The sequence below is a fragment of the Phocoena sinus genome, chromosome 1, assembly GCF_008692025.1.
Source record: "Phocoena sinus isolate mPhoSin1 chromosome 1, mPhoSin1.pri, whole genome shotgun sequence".
In the NCBI taxonomy this organism is placed as follows: domain Eukaryota; kingdom Metazoa; phylum Chordata; class Mammalia; order Artiodactyla; family Phocoenidae; genus Phocoena; species Phocoena sinus.
This window is the reverse complement of record NC_045763.1, coordinates 84,688,096-84,702,988: the sequence shown is the minus strand read 5'-3', so window position 1 is coordinate 84,702,988 and position 14,893 is coordinate 84,688,096. Positions and strand designations below refer to the sequence as shown.

Genomic DNA, 14,893 nt, shown 5'->3' with positions numbered 1-14,893 from the left:
ACAGGCGTGGGAAGCTGCTAGGTATGGGAGGAAGAAGCAGGTGTCGGAGGACGGGCCCCTTTTCTCAGGCAGAGGGGCCCCTGGTGCTTCCCGCAGCGGGTGGAAGGGTCCTGCCCGCCACCTGCGCCCACTGGGCCTGGAGGCGGGGAGGAGGCAGAAGGAGGTGGCGGGTCGGCGGCGGGCCAGCCGTGGTGGGCTTCCCTCCCCTCCGCCGGCCCCCGAGCGAATGCCTGGAAGTTGACGCGAACTCCGGACCGCTGGGAAGCCCCCGGGTGCGGGGGCAGGGCCGGCTCCCATCGCGGGGCTGGCCTCCGCCTGCGCTGCCCCGTCCGCCGGATCTGGAGGAGGGGCAGCCTCGCCGTGGGCCTGTATGGCGTGAGGGCGGGGACGAGGTCCAGGGACCCGCGCGGGGAGGGAGCGCCGCGCCCGCCGCCCTTCAATTGGCCGCGCCGCCCCTTCGCGGGAGAGGCGGGAGGAGGAGGCCCTCCATTGGTCGGGCTAGTCGGCCAATCCCTGAAGGTCCGGAGGAGGCGGTGGGGGGCAGTTCGTGCGGGACTCCGGAGCCGACCGGGAGGCTCTGCGGGACCTCGTCCGACTGAGTAGCGGAGGCACCGCCCGCCACCCGCCGCCGACTCCGGCCGATTCCTGCGCCGCCCAGGGGAGCGAGTTCCGAGCATCTTGTGGTGCGGCCACTCCTCGGGGCCAGGAGCGGGGAAGCCGAGTGCGAGAAACCCCCGGACCAGAGCTCAGCCTCTTCCCGCCTACCGAATCATCATGACCCACTTCAACAAGGGCCCTTCCTATGGGCTCTCGGCCGAAGTCAAGAACAAGGTACGCCTGGGCAAGGGTGGGGCGGGACCCCGAGGCCAGAGGTGGGATGCAGGGCGCCGCCCAGGGGACCCTGGGACGGGGGTGGCGTGGGCACTTCGCCCAGTGCGTCTTGTCTCTGGCGGGGTTCGCGGAGAGATGTCGGGGCGGCGCGAGAGTCGCCGCGCGTCCCCGACCTATCCCCGGCTCCAAGCGCCGCCTCCCGGGCTCTCTTCTGGCTTTGTTCCAGCGCCGCGGGCCGGGACTGGCGGTGGGCGGTGGGTTCCTGGGCTCCTGGAATCCCGCAGCGCCTGCCTTCAGCTCCAGGAGCGGGTCTGCGGCTGCAGGACGCACCCTTCCGGGAAGGGGGCGCTCCTGCGTGGTCATTCGCCCTTAGGTGGGGTCAGTCCGCGCGGCTGGGGACCCAGCAAGAAGCCTTCGTCACCCGCTCCGGCCCGGGCTCCTGGCGGACCCTGAACCTCTTCGCACTCCAAACCCCAGGCCGAATTCAAGTGCGCGAGTAAAGTTAGGCGGTTACGTGGCCAAACTGGGTCCCCCATTGTTCCTCGCCTCTTCCCGGGTGGGAGACCGCTGAGCATCCCACGCACAGACCTCAGGGACCACCGGAAGAACGGGAGCCGTCTAGAACCCTTCACGGTTGTCGAATACCGGTGCCAATTGCTGCTGCTTCTACGGGAAGCGGAGACAAAGCCTGAGTGCGCCGCTTTGGGAATATCTGCTGTAGACTTGAGATTTATTTTTATAAAACACTGAGAAGTTTGTAGTACGTTAGACTTCAACGATATCAAGGAAATCTTTGTGGGTTGCTTTTGTTTAGGGTTTATTTGCTGAGGCGGGCTGTAGTTTGGAGTGATTGGGCTTTGGTAACGCTCGGTTCTGCCACTTTGCCCAGCATAAGAATGCGTTGGGTTTATCTTTAGTACTTTCGGTCTGGGAAAGAGATGAGAGGCGTCCCCCTCCCCAAATCCTCTCCTTCCTTCCTCCCTCCCTGCATTCCAAGCCCATGACATCAGGGGTTTCTGGGGGGAGAGAGCAGCCAATCGGCGCGGAACTGCTCACAGAACGCTCATTGTCTCCTTTCTGCTGTTCTGGCCAAAGCGCCACAAAGGAGGGCTGCTGTGGTTTAATTCCCATTAACCTCCCGGGAGCCGAAGCATGTCAGGATTGCCACTGCACCGTCCTACCGCTTGTAGAATTCACTGGCATTGTCAGAGCTGTAACATCCTAGCGTTGGGGTAGTGTACGCGCTGTGGAGTGAATTATGTAGAGGCCAAGAAGCGCACCATTGTCACACCCCAAGGGAGAATTGTGGCTCTTCTCACCCCGTTATATAGTCTCCAGATCATATTATAATTCAGTTGTTAATAAGTTCTAAACAATCTCTGAAGCAAGGAGTTGATTTTAGTCTAGGCGTCCAGAATTGAAATTTAGATCTTTTACCTTGTCAAGTGTGTTGCCCATTTTAGAAGACGATTTTCTGAACATTTTTGTAAAGAACAGAAAAGTGAGTGGTTTGTGTATGATTGATTACAAACCCCACCAATTGAAAACTTGCAGAATATTGTTCACTTCTTTTCCAAGGTTTGCAAGCGGAGCTTTAGGAATCCTTTCAGAGTACTCAGCATGTCCAAACTGCTGGATGTGATACCCTGGCCTGGCTTGTGCACATTAATTTTAATTTGCCCTTGTGATTCTTGGCTGGCAACAGTTGAGTCTCTACCTTTTGCATTGTAAATGAGGTACTGATAACTTTGGCAGTCCTTTTAGAGACTTAACTTTTCTTGGACGTTAATATCCATGTTAATTTCTTTTGGCTGACTAATGAAGCAACTTCTGCCCTTTGCCTACTTATCATTGAGCAGACTGAAGGAAATGCGTGGACTGAGGCTAGATCATTGTAATTATTATACGTTTTTAAAAATAGTAAAACCTCAGCTTTCAGAACCTTTGGAAAGTTAGTTTTAACTTTAGGTTTATATAACTGTGGGTTTATCCCTTTAAGCATCAAACCATCCTTAATAACCCCTTTCATTTATATGGTTCTTTCATACAGTATTCTTTCATAGGAAGTCTTTTATATATATATATAAATTTATTTATTTATTTTTGTCTGCACTGGGTCTTCATTGCTGCGCGCGCTTTCTCTAGTTGTGGCGAGCGGGGGGCTACTCTTCGTTGCGGTGTGCGGGCTTCTCATTGCGGTGGCTTCTCTTGTTGCGAGCACGGCTCTAGACTCGCGGGCTTCAGTAATTGTGGCTTGCGGGCTCTAGAGCGCAGGCTCAGTAGCTGTGGCGCACCGGCTTAGTTGCTCCGCGCATGTGGGATCTTCCCCGACCAGGGCTCGAACCCGTGTCCTCTGCTTTGGCAGGCGGATTCTCAACCGCTGCGCCACCAGTGAAGCCCCATAGGGAGTCTTTTGATCTCAGCAGTAGAGCAGACCTCCGAGGATTCCTGGGATTATCCAACATTTACAGATCAGGATGCTGAAGCTCAGAAAGATGGAATTTGCTCAAGATCACAGAAAAATGTTGGAATATTCTAAGAATTTTAACTCTGTGAAATCTTAGTTTAGTGAGGTACTTAGGGATGTTCTGCTACATGTCACTATTGTCCACCCTCCTCCCTGCTATTTTTACTGTTCACCTGTCAGTTCCTGGCATCATGATTATTCATTTAATGCTGTTTTAATCTCTTCTGGGCTTGGAAATCAAATATCCATGTTTGCTAGTCCTTTGTATGAGATACTGCATTTCATTTGAGGGCTCAGAACCACCTGATTGAGTGGGTCTGTGGAACATGATCTTTGTCATTGCTTGGTTTGGACACCTTTTGATTTCTTCCTGCTTTTTCTTTATGTATTGCATAACTGATATGTTGCTTAAATATTAATTTTTTTTCTTAAAACCTCTTTAACAAAGTGGGGGGAGATAGTGGGGAATGGACCTTGGAGTGATGCAGATGTGGGTTCTAATCCCCCTTCTGCCACTTACTGCCTTGAATGATGTTGGGCAAATTATTTGGTATTTCTGTCCTAGTTTCCTAATCAGTAAAATGGGGGAAGTGATAGTTACCACCTCTAAACTCTGCATTGTTGAGATGTATCTGGCTTGCAGTAAGTACTCAATGACTATGTTGTGGCTATCAGTTCTTAGTTAATAGAAAACTAGTATTGGTATTATATTTCTTAGACTTGTATGTCACTGCCTCTTTAAGTATTCCATTTCTATTAAAAAAAACCTTTGGTCTTTTTATATTTGAATTGAGGAAGTATTTGATCTTAGATAGTTTTAATTAGTAAAATTTCAGGGAAAAGTCAGTAAATTAAAGATACTTGTTTGATAAGATAGTAATACCTGGTAGAACATACAAACTTACTTTTTTTTTAATAGGCAAGAAGATGTTTCAAAACAGCCTAAAAAAAGTAGAATCCTTCAGCCTGCGATATAATCAATATGTCTCTAATCACAAGAAAAGGATCATAACTTGCAATCTACAAAGACTATAATGGAGTAGAAGGTCAGGGAATATATAGAAGCTGGTGTAGATAGTTCAGTGAGGGATGGAAACACTCGTAAAGTAGTAAGGTCTTACATGTATCACACAGGTTACGCCAGGCCCTTGACTGCATCTTGGGGACCAAAGGTAAATACCTCTGTGCCATATAAGCCATGGAAACATGACAGGTCCCAAAAGGAAGCACAGCATTTCCTGACACTTGGCTCTGAACAAGATGTTGGAGTCAGGTACTTTCTTGTAGAGCTGAGGAGGCAGTGAAGCATACCCTCACCCGTCTTAGAGCACATGCTGCCGGGAGCTTTCTTACAGGTCTCAGGGAACGTGGAGGAAATTAGTTGTGGGGTGGGAGTGGGTGGAGCTGAAATGATCTTACCTGGGCACGTTTCTTAGGAGGAGTCTAACTGAGATACTAAGAAGAATGGAATTGGAATGCACATTCTAACAGTTTCTGCTCCCAGGGAATGTCTGATTTGAGCAAAGTAACTTCTCACAGAATCTTGGTTTCAAAATGGTATCCCTCAACAGATAAAAACCATTTTGGAAGGCTAATAAGCCTTTTGAAGTCTTTACTAAAATTGTAAGTCATTGAAGAGTAAGTTAAACAATCATATAGTAATAATTAAATAGGACCAAATGTCCCATGAGGCCATGCCGGCCTACCAGCCCAGTGCCACAACCGGTCTGCTCTGTGGATCAGAGTAACCCCAGGGTGTCTGTGGACTCCTGTTGTAAACTGTATCCGAAGATAGTCTGCCTTGTTTTCTGCTAGAGGAACAGAAGCATGGTAAAAATGTATTGATGGGTTTAGCTTTAGCTTTTTTTTTTTTTTAACTTTACAGTTCAGAAATAGGTTTTCTAAGATTTTTTTCATGTGGACCGTTTTTAAAGTCTTTATTGAATTTGTTACAACATTGCTTTTTTAAAAATTAATTTATTTTTGGCTGCGTTGGGTCTTCTCTAGTTGTGGCGAGCGGGGGAGGGAGGCTACTCTTCATTGCAGTGCACGGGCTTCTCATTGCAGTGGCTTCTCTTGTTGTGGAGCACCAGCTCTAGGTGTGCAGGCTCAGTAGTTGTAGCTTGTGGGCTGTAGAGCACAGGCTCAGTAGTTGTGGCGCATGGCCTTAGTTGCTCTGCGGCATGTGGGATCTTCTCGGACCAGGGCTTGAACCTGTGTCCCCTGCATTGGCAGGTAGATTCTTAACCACTGCGCCATCAGGTTTTGGTTTTTTGGCTGCAAGGCATTTGGTATCTTAGTTCCCCGACCAGGACCAGGGATCGAATCCTCACCTCCTGCATTGGAAGGTGAAGGAAGTCTTAACCACTGGACTGCCAGGGAAGTCAGTCCCCAGAAATAGGTTTTTAATTCAGAACTTTTTGTTTATTGTTTCTTTCCACCAGCAATAAGATCTCGGTCTTATTCACTGATGAGATATATCAAGATCTATATTTTAGAATATAACTTGGCACATAGTAGATGCCCAATAAATATTTGCTGATTTAATGAATTTACCCATCAGGAATAGATTTTACCATCTCTAGAAACTGGAAAGTAACCATATTTGACAAGTCTGTGTAAAGGAATTCTGTGGTGCAAGTGTGATGTTTTTGAAGGACATGGTGATTTTTATAGTTTGCTTTTCTTGAGCAGTTTCTTTTATTAGTTAATATTACACTGAAAATGTATCAGTAAGATAATTCCTTCTTTGTTGCTGAAGTTCCTTCTTAGACTCCCAGATTAGGGAGGAACAGTAGAGGCCCCTTCTGCAAGGCTCTGTCAGATGCATCTCCCAAAAGACCTCCTTCGAAGTGGCCATTAAGCCTGCCAGGGTACTGTGCTCCTCCAGGTAGGGATGTGCCATTGTGGTTTGCCTGCTTTTTTGGTTTGTTTTCCTGTCTTGACCAAAGCAGTTAAAGCAATAGACAGTTTGCTGAATTGAGAAGAGGTACCATGCTACCTTCTTTAAAAATACTCAGACTTATTTACTCTGGAATAAGTAATGGGGATCATTATCAAGCTCTCTATCCTGTGATCTACAGCTTTTTACACTCTTTCCTTTGCCTCTGTTCTTTAAGAGTCCAAAAATAAGCTTGACAGCGAAGATCTTGCTGCCACCATCATCAAGCAGAGGCATAGCCTCTATTTCCCTGTGCCTTTTCCCCTTCCATTGGAATCGTGAGGTTAGTGTCTTTTCACTTAACAGTATATGGGGAACCACAGTTAATACTATGTTACATTTAAAAAAATTTAAAAAAGAAGAAGAAGCAGCACAGTTGGTTTTTCAGCCAATTATGACCATTATATCTAAGAGAGAGAGGAAATGTTTATTTCTCGTCTCGATAGGACTAGGTGGTGGACAGGAGCTTGTTCTTAGAATTTTCTGCAAGTTTCATTTTCTTCTAGGCATTAGCCTTCTATAGCATATACCACATGCATTGGCTTTCCTTAACTCTGAACTTGTAGCCACGGTGGGCTCTTAGCTATTATTCATATGTACTTGTGCTCAAGTTTTTGTTAAGGGTTTTTTGAGCCTGGGGTTGATCCACACTGTTTGTGGGCCCTGAAGCTTATATAGTTTAGGGTTTATCATTACAAAAAGTACAAAAGAATTTTGCACATTTTATAAAAATATGACCATGGGAATCTTTGTGAACTTGAAGATGTCGGGTAGGTCCCCTCTAGGTTCCTCTCAGTGAGAAAATAGAACCTGGGGGCCTTGGAGACTGACTGGGTTGTAATCTTGGTTCTGCCTCTTACCCTGTGACTTTGGGCCAATAACCTGTCTGTGTCTCATCTGTAAAATGAGGATGTGCTAGTTCCTACCTTTATAGGGCTTTGGGGAGAAATAAGCAAGATAGACAATCCACGTAATGTGTTTCAAATAATGCCTAGAACCAAAAGTACACATTATGTAAATGTTAGCAATTGTTCCATTTTGCTCTGCTGGGTAGGTTCAGTCCCGTGTTCTCCTGATTAGTCTTCTAGATTTTGAGATTATCGCCAGGACTTGGACATTCAGGCACGAATCTGTTTGTATCTGAATGAGGCTTCTGGCAAATAGGGGACTAAGGAGCCAAGCAGTACCTCTCGATTTCACTTCTGTGTCGGGACTGTGATCTGCCCCCAGAGTCCTGATCCAAGCCTCCTACCCCGGCAGCCTGTGATGCATTCCTGCAGTGAAATCCTGGGGTCTCTCTCCCTGTTCTCACTCTGTCCACATTGCCCACAGGGCCACGGACTAATGTGTAGAGCTAGAGGCCTTGTTTTCTGGGCGTGCCATTACTTGGGTTTTTCTTCCTAAGAAGTTGATTTCTGTTAGACAAGACACATCTTTCATTTCTTGGTTCAGACAGGGCTCGTATTCCTCCACAGTGGACTGATAAACATATTTACCTTGTAGTGTTGTCACTGGAGGCCTTCAGTTTTAAATGGTCTTTGCAAGGATCTACCTAGACCTGTGTGGACCTGAAGCAAGTCCATGAGTAGAGAAGCCTAATTCCTAGCTTTCCCCCGGGTGGTAGGGAGGGGACCTCTTCAACATCTTCCTTCCTCCCAGGACCAGGAAGCTTCAGGGTGTGAGCACGGGCACTGTAGGGCGGGCACATCTGCAGTGGGAAGGTCAGGAATTAGGGATGTGAGTGCAGAGAAAAGAGAAGGCCCTCTGGGCTGGGAAGGACTCTTCTGGGCAAGTCATAAGCTAAGCATTTATGGCCCTTTTCCTCTCTTCCCCCACACATTTTCTAGGGGATCCTAGCTGCTGAGTGGTGGCTAGGCATGCTGGCTATGATATCATTGTTGTTTCTTCTCTCCCCTTCTCAAATGTTTGCACACTAAACTTTCATTATCTCAAGCCTCTCTGCCTGCTTAGCGCTGCAGAAGGCTCTACAAATGGATAGAGTGCTTTATCATTGCAGTTTTCCCTCCTTCCTTTCGTTTCACGTGGGAGGAAATAGAGAAAATAATCAATACCATGTGTAGTGAGTCTCTCATCATTCAAACATGTGATTCTACTTTGGATGCAAAAATAGCAACAGCAATCATACTTATAATCGAGTATAGAAATTATACTTATATTAAATAGCATATTTTGAGCTTGTTGGAGTCCTTAGCAGCTGAGCTGGAACCTTAGGGCTGCTCTTCAGAGTCCACACACAGCCAGATCTCTCCCCCTGAATGGACATGCATTTGTCTCTTCTTTTCCCTTTCTTCAGAGGCCTGGATGTTGAATAAACCCCTGTCCCCCAACCTCACCTCGGCCACACACACACACACACACACACAGGCGTGGGCTTTGCCAGTCAGGCTTTCGTTCCTAAATTTCTTCCTCTGTGGGCTTCGTTTTTCCATTTTCTTTTCCTCCTTTCAGTGACAGCTCTGCTATTGACATCCTCTTCTGCAGTCAGTCTTACAGCATTTTCTAAAACATGCGTGCGGTAGGAAGCTACTTTTTATAGGGGCCAGGGGAAGAATTAAAGTCTGAGGCATCTCTGCCAAATCTCTTACTGTGAACTTTTGAACCATGCTGGCAACGCCCTTTGAGACTACAGATTCCGGGGCTGGTTTGAATCAAAGCCGCAGCAAGTTCACGGTGTATCGGTCTGCTACAGTGATGGTGGTGGTGGTTACTTTTGGTTGCACTCTCATTTCTCCATGAGTTGGAAGGACTTTATGTTAAGCCACAGTGTCTAAGGCAGCACCCTGTTCCTGGTTCTTGATCCTCTGTCTGCAAGCCTGTGCTGTATTCTCTGTGTATAGCTTAGAGTTCCTATCTCAGTTCGGTTAGAGGGGTGGGGTGAGTGGGAGAAGGTCCAGTGGTGGAAAAGCCTTAGACTTCGGAGCCAGACCTGGGTCCGAGTCCCTGCTGAGCCCATGACCATGGACAGGTCATCTCGGCATGAAGATGATGCATCTACCTTGGGATGCCATCTTCCTTGCCTGTGAGAACCTCCTCTCTTTTTTGATCCTTATTTTGTGAATGAAATATTTGTCAGGAAGAATGCAAACCGTACCAAAATACAAAAGTAAAGAAGTGAAAGCATCCTGCATCCCTTACGCCTACCCAACTGCTTGTACAACTTTAAATATCATTTGAACATTTTAGAAAGTGAATTATAGTTTATTGTGTGGATTTCCACTATGTATTTATTCATTACTTCCCTACTGGTGGATATTGTCCTAAAACGTACTTGTGTGGAAAAGTGTGTAAGTTTTGACCTAACATTTAAATGTGTTTATAGGTATTACCAACTTGCTATCTAAACAGTTGTATAATTCCCACCAAAGGTTCAGAAGAGAAGGAAGATCTCTTCTTGACGTAAAGAAAAAAGAAAACTATCAAAGCAGCCTTGTCAAAATTCAAGTCACTTGCTTTAGTTCTTTATTTTCAAGCCTTGGGTCAGTGACATTTGTGACCCCCTACGCCATCTGTCACCCCCACCAGACTCAAGTGGGAGTTGGCAATGAGATGAGGCCAAAGAATGGGGCGAGGGCAACTCTTATAAATTATATGATGAGATAAATTTTTAAATAGAAAGCTCAGAAAGCATCACAATGATCTCTTATCAAAATAGCTATCAAATAGTAGTATCAAGTAAATGGTTTTTATGGTATATTGGATTTGAAAGAGGAAATCTTTCTAGTATCTGGACAGAAGTGGCCAGCAAAGTGTAGATAGAAGGTTAGGGGTGGACATTTATTGAGTTCTTAAGATTTATGTAAATTAAGTCATTGATTCTTCTCAGCACCTTCTGATGGAAGCGCTATTAATGATCTCTGATTTACTGGTGAGGAAACTGAGGCATGGTGGAGATGGAATTCTAAACAGAGCATTCAGTTTCCAGAGCCCACGCCCCTAACCATTTTAATTTGAGGCCAGAACTCGGGGAATCGGCATCTTTCAGGGGAGGAGGAGAAGGCAGACCAGAGAGGGAAGCTCCAGGTCCTTTAACAAGAAGCCAGAGGGAAGAGAGATGGGAGGGGGCCCCAGGAGTACTGCAGAGAGGCCAGGAAGAGGAAACAGGCCACTGGACTTGGCCCCAGAGAGATCACTGGTGACCTTTTAAGAGATTGTTTTCAGTAGAGCAAATTTCCGGTGGGGGTTAGGAAGGAGTACTAAGTGAGGAAATGGAGAGGTTTGTCTTGAAATAAAAGAGAAACAGGACAGTGTTTGAGGCTGGCAGCAGGTTCAAAGATGTGCTTGTTTCAGACAAGATAGGGGGTGGTAGTCTGTGCCCACTGATGGACCAAATAAAGGAAGGGCTCGATACGCATGGTGGGTGGGAGCAAAGCAGCAAAGAAGCTTCTTTGCCCTGCAAAGTTGGGAAAGGAAAAGGAAAAGGACCAGGAAAACAGAACTGAGGTGGATAAGACATCCCCTTTTCTGTTGCAAGTGCTGTGTTCCTCTTCTCATGGAACCACTGATGTATGATGGTGTGTGCAGCCAGGGGTAGGATGAGAGGGTCCAGGCCAAGGCCTGCTCGTGGAATACGCTGTTGATTCAGTTGCTTCTCTCTGCTGAGTACTGCTGGGGCCCCTTTGCAGCCTGGGTACTGCTGTCTCCTCAGTCCCTCGGCCCTTGACCTGGAAAGGATGCGAAGCTGGGCTTATTTTGTTCTTTGTGCTTGGGTGTCCCCTAGCAAGCCTTCATGACATCATGTCCAGGGGACCTTGGTGTTGCAGTGCAGCAGGGTGCAGTGCTTCCAGAGACACTCACTTTCTCCCCACACTTCTGTGCTCTCAGATGACATTACAATCAGGTAAAATGTGGAGTTAGTTTTTACTGTTGAGATGTGGAGAGTAGCATGTGACCTCACTGAAATTTCACACCCTCTAGTTTTCATTGGGGAGAAAACAGCAGTGATATCTAGCACAGTTAATACCTCTGTAAGACTCCATTGAAATCTCTCTAGCCAGCATCTATCCTACATTTAAAAGGAGGTGTTTCAACTCTGTTCTTCGCTGGTTGGATAAAGCCATCTCGCCTATGGGCAGACTCAGCTGTAGTAAGCAGAAGAGGGTCCCCAAGAGGAGCTCCAGATGTACTGAAAGCTGACTGAGATGCTGGGATCTGTTCCTCCTTTGGCCTCCTTTCCACCCTCGTCTCATCAGTAGTTCAGAGTCAGGGGGCAATGTGTGTTTTGACTCTGTTCTGGGGTAGACAGCTGGGAGCACTTGGATGAATGTGGTCAGCGGTCTGGGAGCGGAAAGGGTTTCCCAGTTCCAGAGAGATGAGTTTACGGTTGACACTTGGGACAGTGGGGGTGGATTTCATGCCTTCTTCCTCAGGTCATAATGGCCTCTGAGACTCATCCTGTGAAGCAGACTTGCCAAGTGATCGATGAGGAATGAATAGACATTCCCAAGCTACTGCCATAATTCTCCTTGTAATTATGGAAAAAGAAAGGAAGATTTTTCAGTGCTATTCACATGCCCAACTCAGATTATTTAGGAGGCATCTAGAGTCCTGCTGAGGAGACAAGTGTTGAAAACCTGGATAGCAGCAAAAAATCTGGTGGATACCTGCAAATACTGTGATGAGTGAGGTGTAGACCCTTAAATATTCTAGAGGTGAGGCAAAGCAAACAAAAACTTGAAGAGCATCTCTGTTTTCCTTTATCTCTGGGGGCTCTCGTTCCCCTTTCTGCAAGATCGCTACAGTGACATAAAATTCAAGACCCAGCCGGCCTCCTTCCCGAGTGAGAGGATGTCCTCCAGCAAGCTTTCTCATGGGTCTCCTTCCCACCGTTGCTACACTGGCACACGTGCTCTCTCCACTCCTGTGTGCCTCTCTGGTCGGCTCCCTAGGATTTCTTCGTTTTTATCCGTCATCTGCCCTATGTAGTGGCATTCAGAATTTCTGTGTGACTTCCATCTAAGTAGTTAGATGGTACTAAACTGTTTCTCCTGCCCCCAAAGTCCCTTCTAGGCCATATGTAGCCATTCCTGGCTGACCAGTCTCTCATGATAGGCTGTGTATGATTCTCCTAATCTTTTCTGCACCCAGTTTGCTGCTTCTCAAAACTGATGCCAGTTTGTAAATGTCCCATTTTAGAGTGTGGCCCACAGAATTGACTGCTAGGTTACAGTGGGATTATTAACTAGCTCCTTTGTTTGACTACAGAGCACTAACTCATTCTCTTTTGATCAATGCCATCACCTGGTGAGGTGGTTCGAAGGAGGATTCCTATCCTTGCTTTGGCAAGTTGATTTTCTGAGTCTAGAGGTGACTAATTGCCTAAGATTTTATAGTTCACATACTCCTCTCACACCTGTTTCATTTAAATAATTCTTTCCTTGATTACCTCATGAGGCTGTTTCCATCAAACAAATAAGATGAGCAATAGTATTTTATAAATAATTGTAGACCTGTGCAGACCAAGATAGCATTAGCTTTTTTAGGCTCACTGAGTAAGCATTACTAGTTAGTTCTAGAACGTTGGACAGGATCTTACATATATCTTGAAGAATTTGTTTATTAAGCTAGGATCTTTCTGAATCTTGTTTCTTTTTAACTATTCCCAATTTATTTTTTATAAGTTTATTAAGTATGCCCAATAGTTTCAGATTGTTAGCTACCAGAACAGAAGGGCACAGATCTAAATCTAAGCCTCCGGGTACACATCCCTAGGAGCTCCTCCTACCTTGACGTAGATCAGCACAGTGGGCATGGTTGTTCCTTCTGACCAGGCCCTACTTCTAGGGTTACGAAACTGGACTTCAGGAGTGCCATAGACATAAGGGACTTTTATCAGAAAGTAAAACAGATATGTCCCTAGTGATCCATCTAAGATGAGATCTCGGAGATGTGACGCCCATAAAAACCGGGCATTCAAATGCAGATGCCTTTCCGTAACAAGAGAGATCTTTAGATCTGTGGCATTTCCCTAGTCTGGTAATACTATCGGTAAATAAAAAATCATTTACTGAGTACCCGCTATGGGTCAGGCATGGGCTCTAGGGGTAGAAAGATGAATGAAGCCTGTTTTGACCTCAAGAAGACATAGGCAGGTGTTCTTGGATATGCCTCACATACCTACCCTGGCTCCTGGTGATGACTACCCTGCCCCCCACCCCGAGTGCACACCCTCTCTCTGTAGTCCACTCGAATATGACAGCCAGGTTCTTCAGCCTGTAGTGGAGACACCCTTGGCTTCGGGTGGGAGTGGGGAGGAGTGGGCCCCTCTCTAGGTTCCTGTTACTACTGTTTGCCAAGATTTCTCACATTGTGAGCTATTCAATGTGCACATCTTTATTAATCATTATTTCTGAGTCTAGATTTTTCTGGGAATCCAGCCTCTATGATTACTTCCTCATTGTTTAAGTTTCAACTTTCAAAATCCACCTTTAACTATGTATGTTCTAAGCTTTGTAGTCTGATGGTCATTTTCTAGATAGAGAAGACAAAGTTGACCTATTGTTTCTGCATTTTTCCTACCGTTTGTTAGTTACAGTATTTGCTTTAGACACTGGACCAACTCCTCTTAAGTTATTTTAATATCTTTCATTTCTTGTTAGTTTCACAATATTCATACATTGAGTCATAGTATCGTTGTATTTATTTGACTATACATGTTTGGAGGGAAAAATTTGCTGATACCTTGATCTGAAGATGTGGCCGTACCTCTCAGAGAAGGGCCAACATTTAAAATGCCCTTAGACGTCACTCTGGTTTACCCCAGGCAGATGTGATTTTCTCTAGTTTTGGAATATATAGTCATTTCCTCTCAAATATTTAGTAAGTTCATGCCATAGAATGAGTCTCAGATTCTATAGTGAACTTGAAGAAGGCACGCAATCTACCTTCACATAAATGTAAAGTGATCTTCTCTAGAATTCCTACCCCCTACTCCCCGTAAAATACAAACCCACTTTTAAATTTTTTAATTAAAATTTTTTTTCCAGTTTAAAGAAAAAATATATATTAAAAATACAATTGATCTCTGATCCCATTCTTTCTTCCCTGTAGAAACTGCTGTCTTACATTTGGTATTTACTATTCCCACAGGATCTGATTTTAATCCAGTGTTTAAAGTTGATGATAGTAGACTGAACATTTGTACTAGCTACTTCTTTTTTTTTCTTTAATTTTATACTTTTTATTATTATTTATTTTAAAAGTTAAAAAAATTTTATACAGTTTTTAAATGTTCCTTTCCATTTACAGTTTTTACAAAATATTGGCTGTATTCCCCATGTTGTACAATACATCCTTGAGCCTATCTTACACCCAGTAGTTTTGTACCTCCCACCCCCAACCCCTAACTTGCCCCCCCCATAACTACTAGTTCTCTATGTCTGTGAGTCTGCTTCTTTTTTGACAAACTTACTTTAAAAAAAAAGTTACTTCATCTCTTTTACCAGCAGTAATCTGGAAGAGAATGAGAATTTGGGATGCAAACACAGGCAGGAAGGAGAGTGGAGATGTGTGGTGATGGGAACAGACAGTGGGGATGGGCAGTATCTGAGGTGAGCTTGTTGGTGGTGGAATGCTTTTTGAATTGTAGACAGTAAAGGGAACAGGTTGCGGTGGGGTTTGGTTCATACCAGTTCCGT

At 45.6% G+C, this 14,893-nt stretch overlaps 1 protein-coding gene across 4 annotated transcripts in view; it reads left to right on the top strand.

The window, feature by feature from the left end:
• Positions 1 to 525: 525 nt before the first annotated feature.
• Positions 526 to 14,893, top strand: part of CNN3 (calponin 3) — a 27,562-nt gene continuing 13,194 nt past the window's right edge. Inside the window, exon 1 of one of the 4 annotated variants that reach the window (XM_032611842.1) lies at positions 526 to 831. In XM_032611842.1, coding sequence (XP_032467733.1) covers positions 775 to 831 — 57 coding nt within the window. In that variant the 5' untranslated portion in view covers positions 526 to 774. Of the gene's footprint in view, positions 832 to 1,038; positions 1,627 to 14,893 lie in introns of those variants that run through there. The other 3 variants (XM_032612096.1, XM_032611924.1, XM_032612020.1) reach the window with 3 other exon arrangements.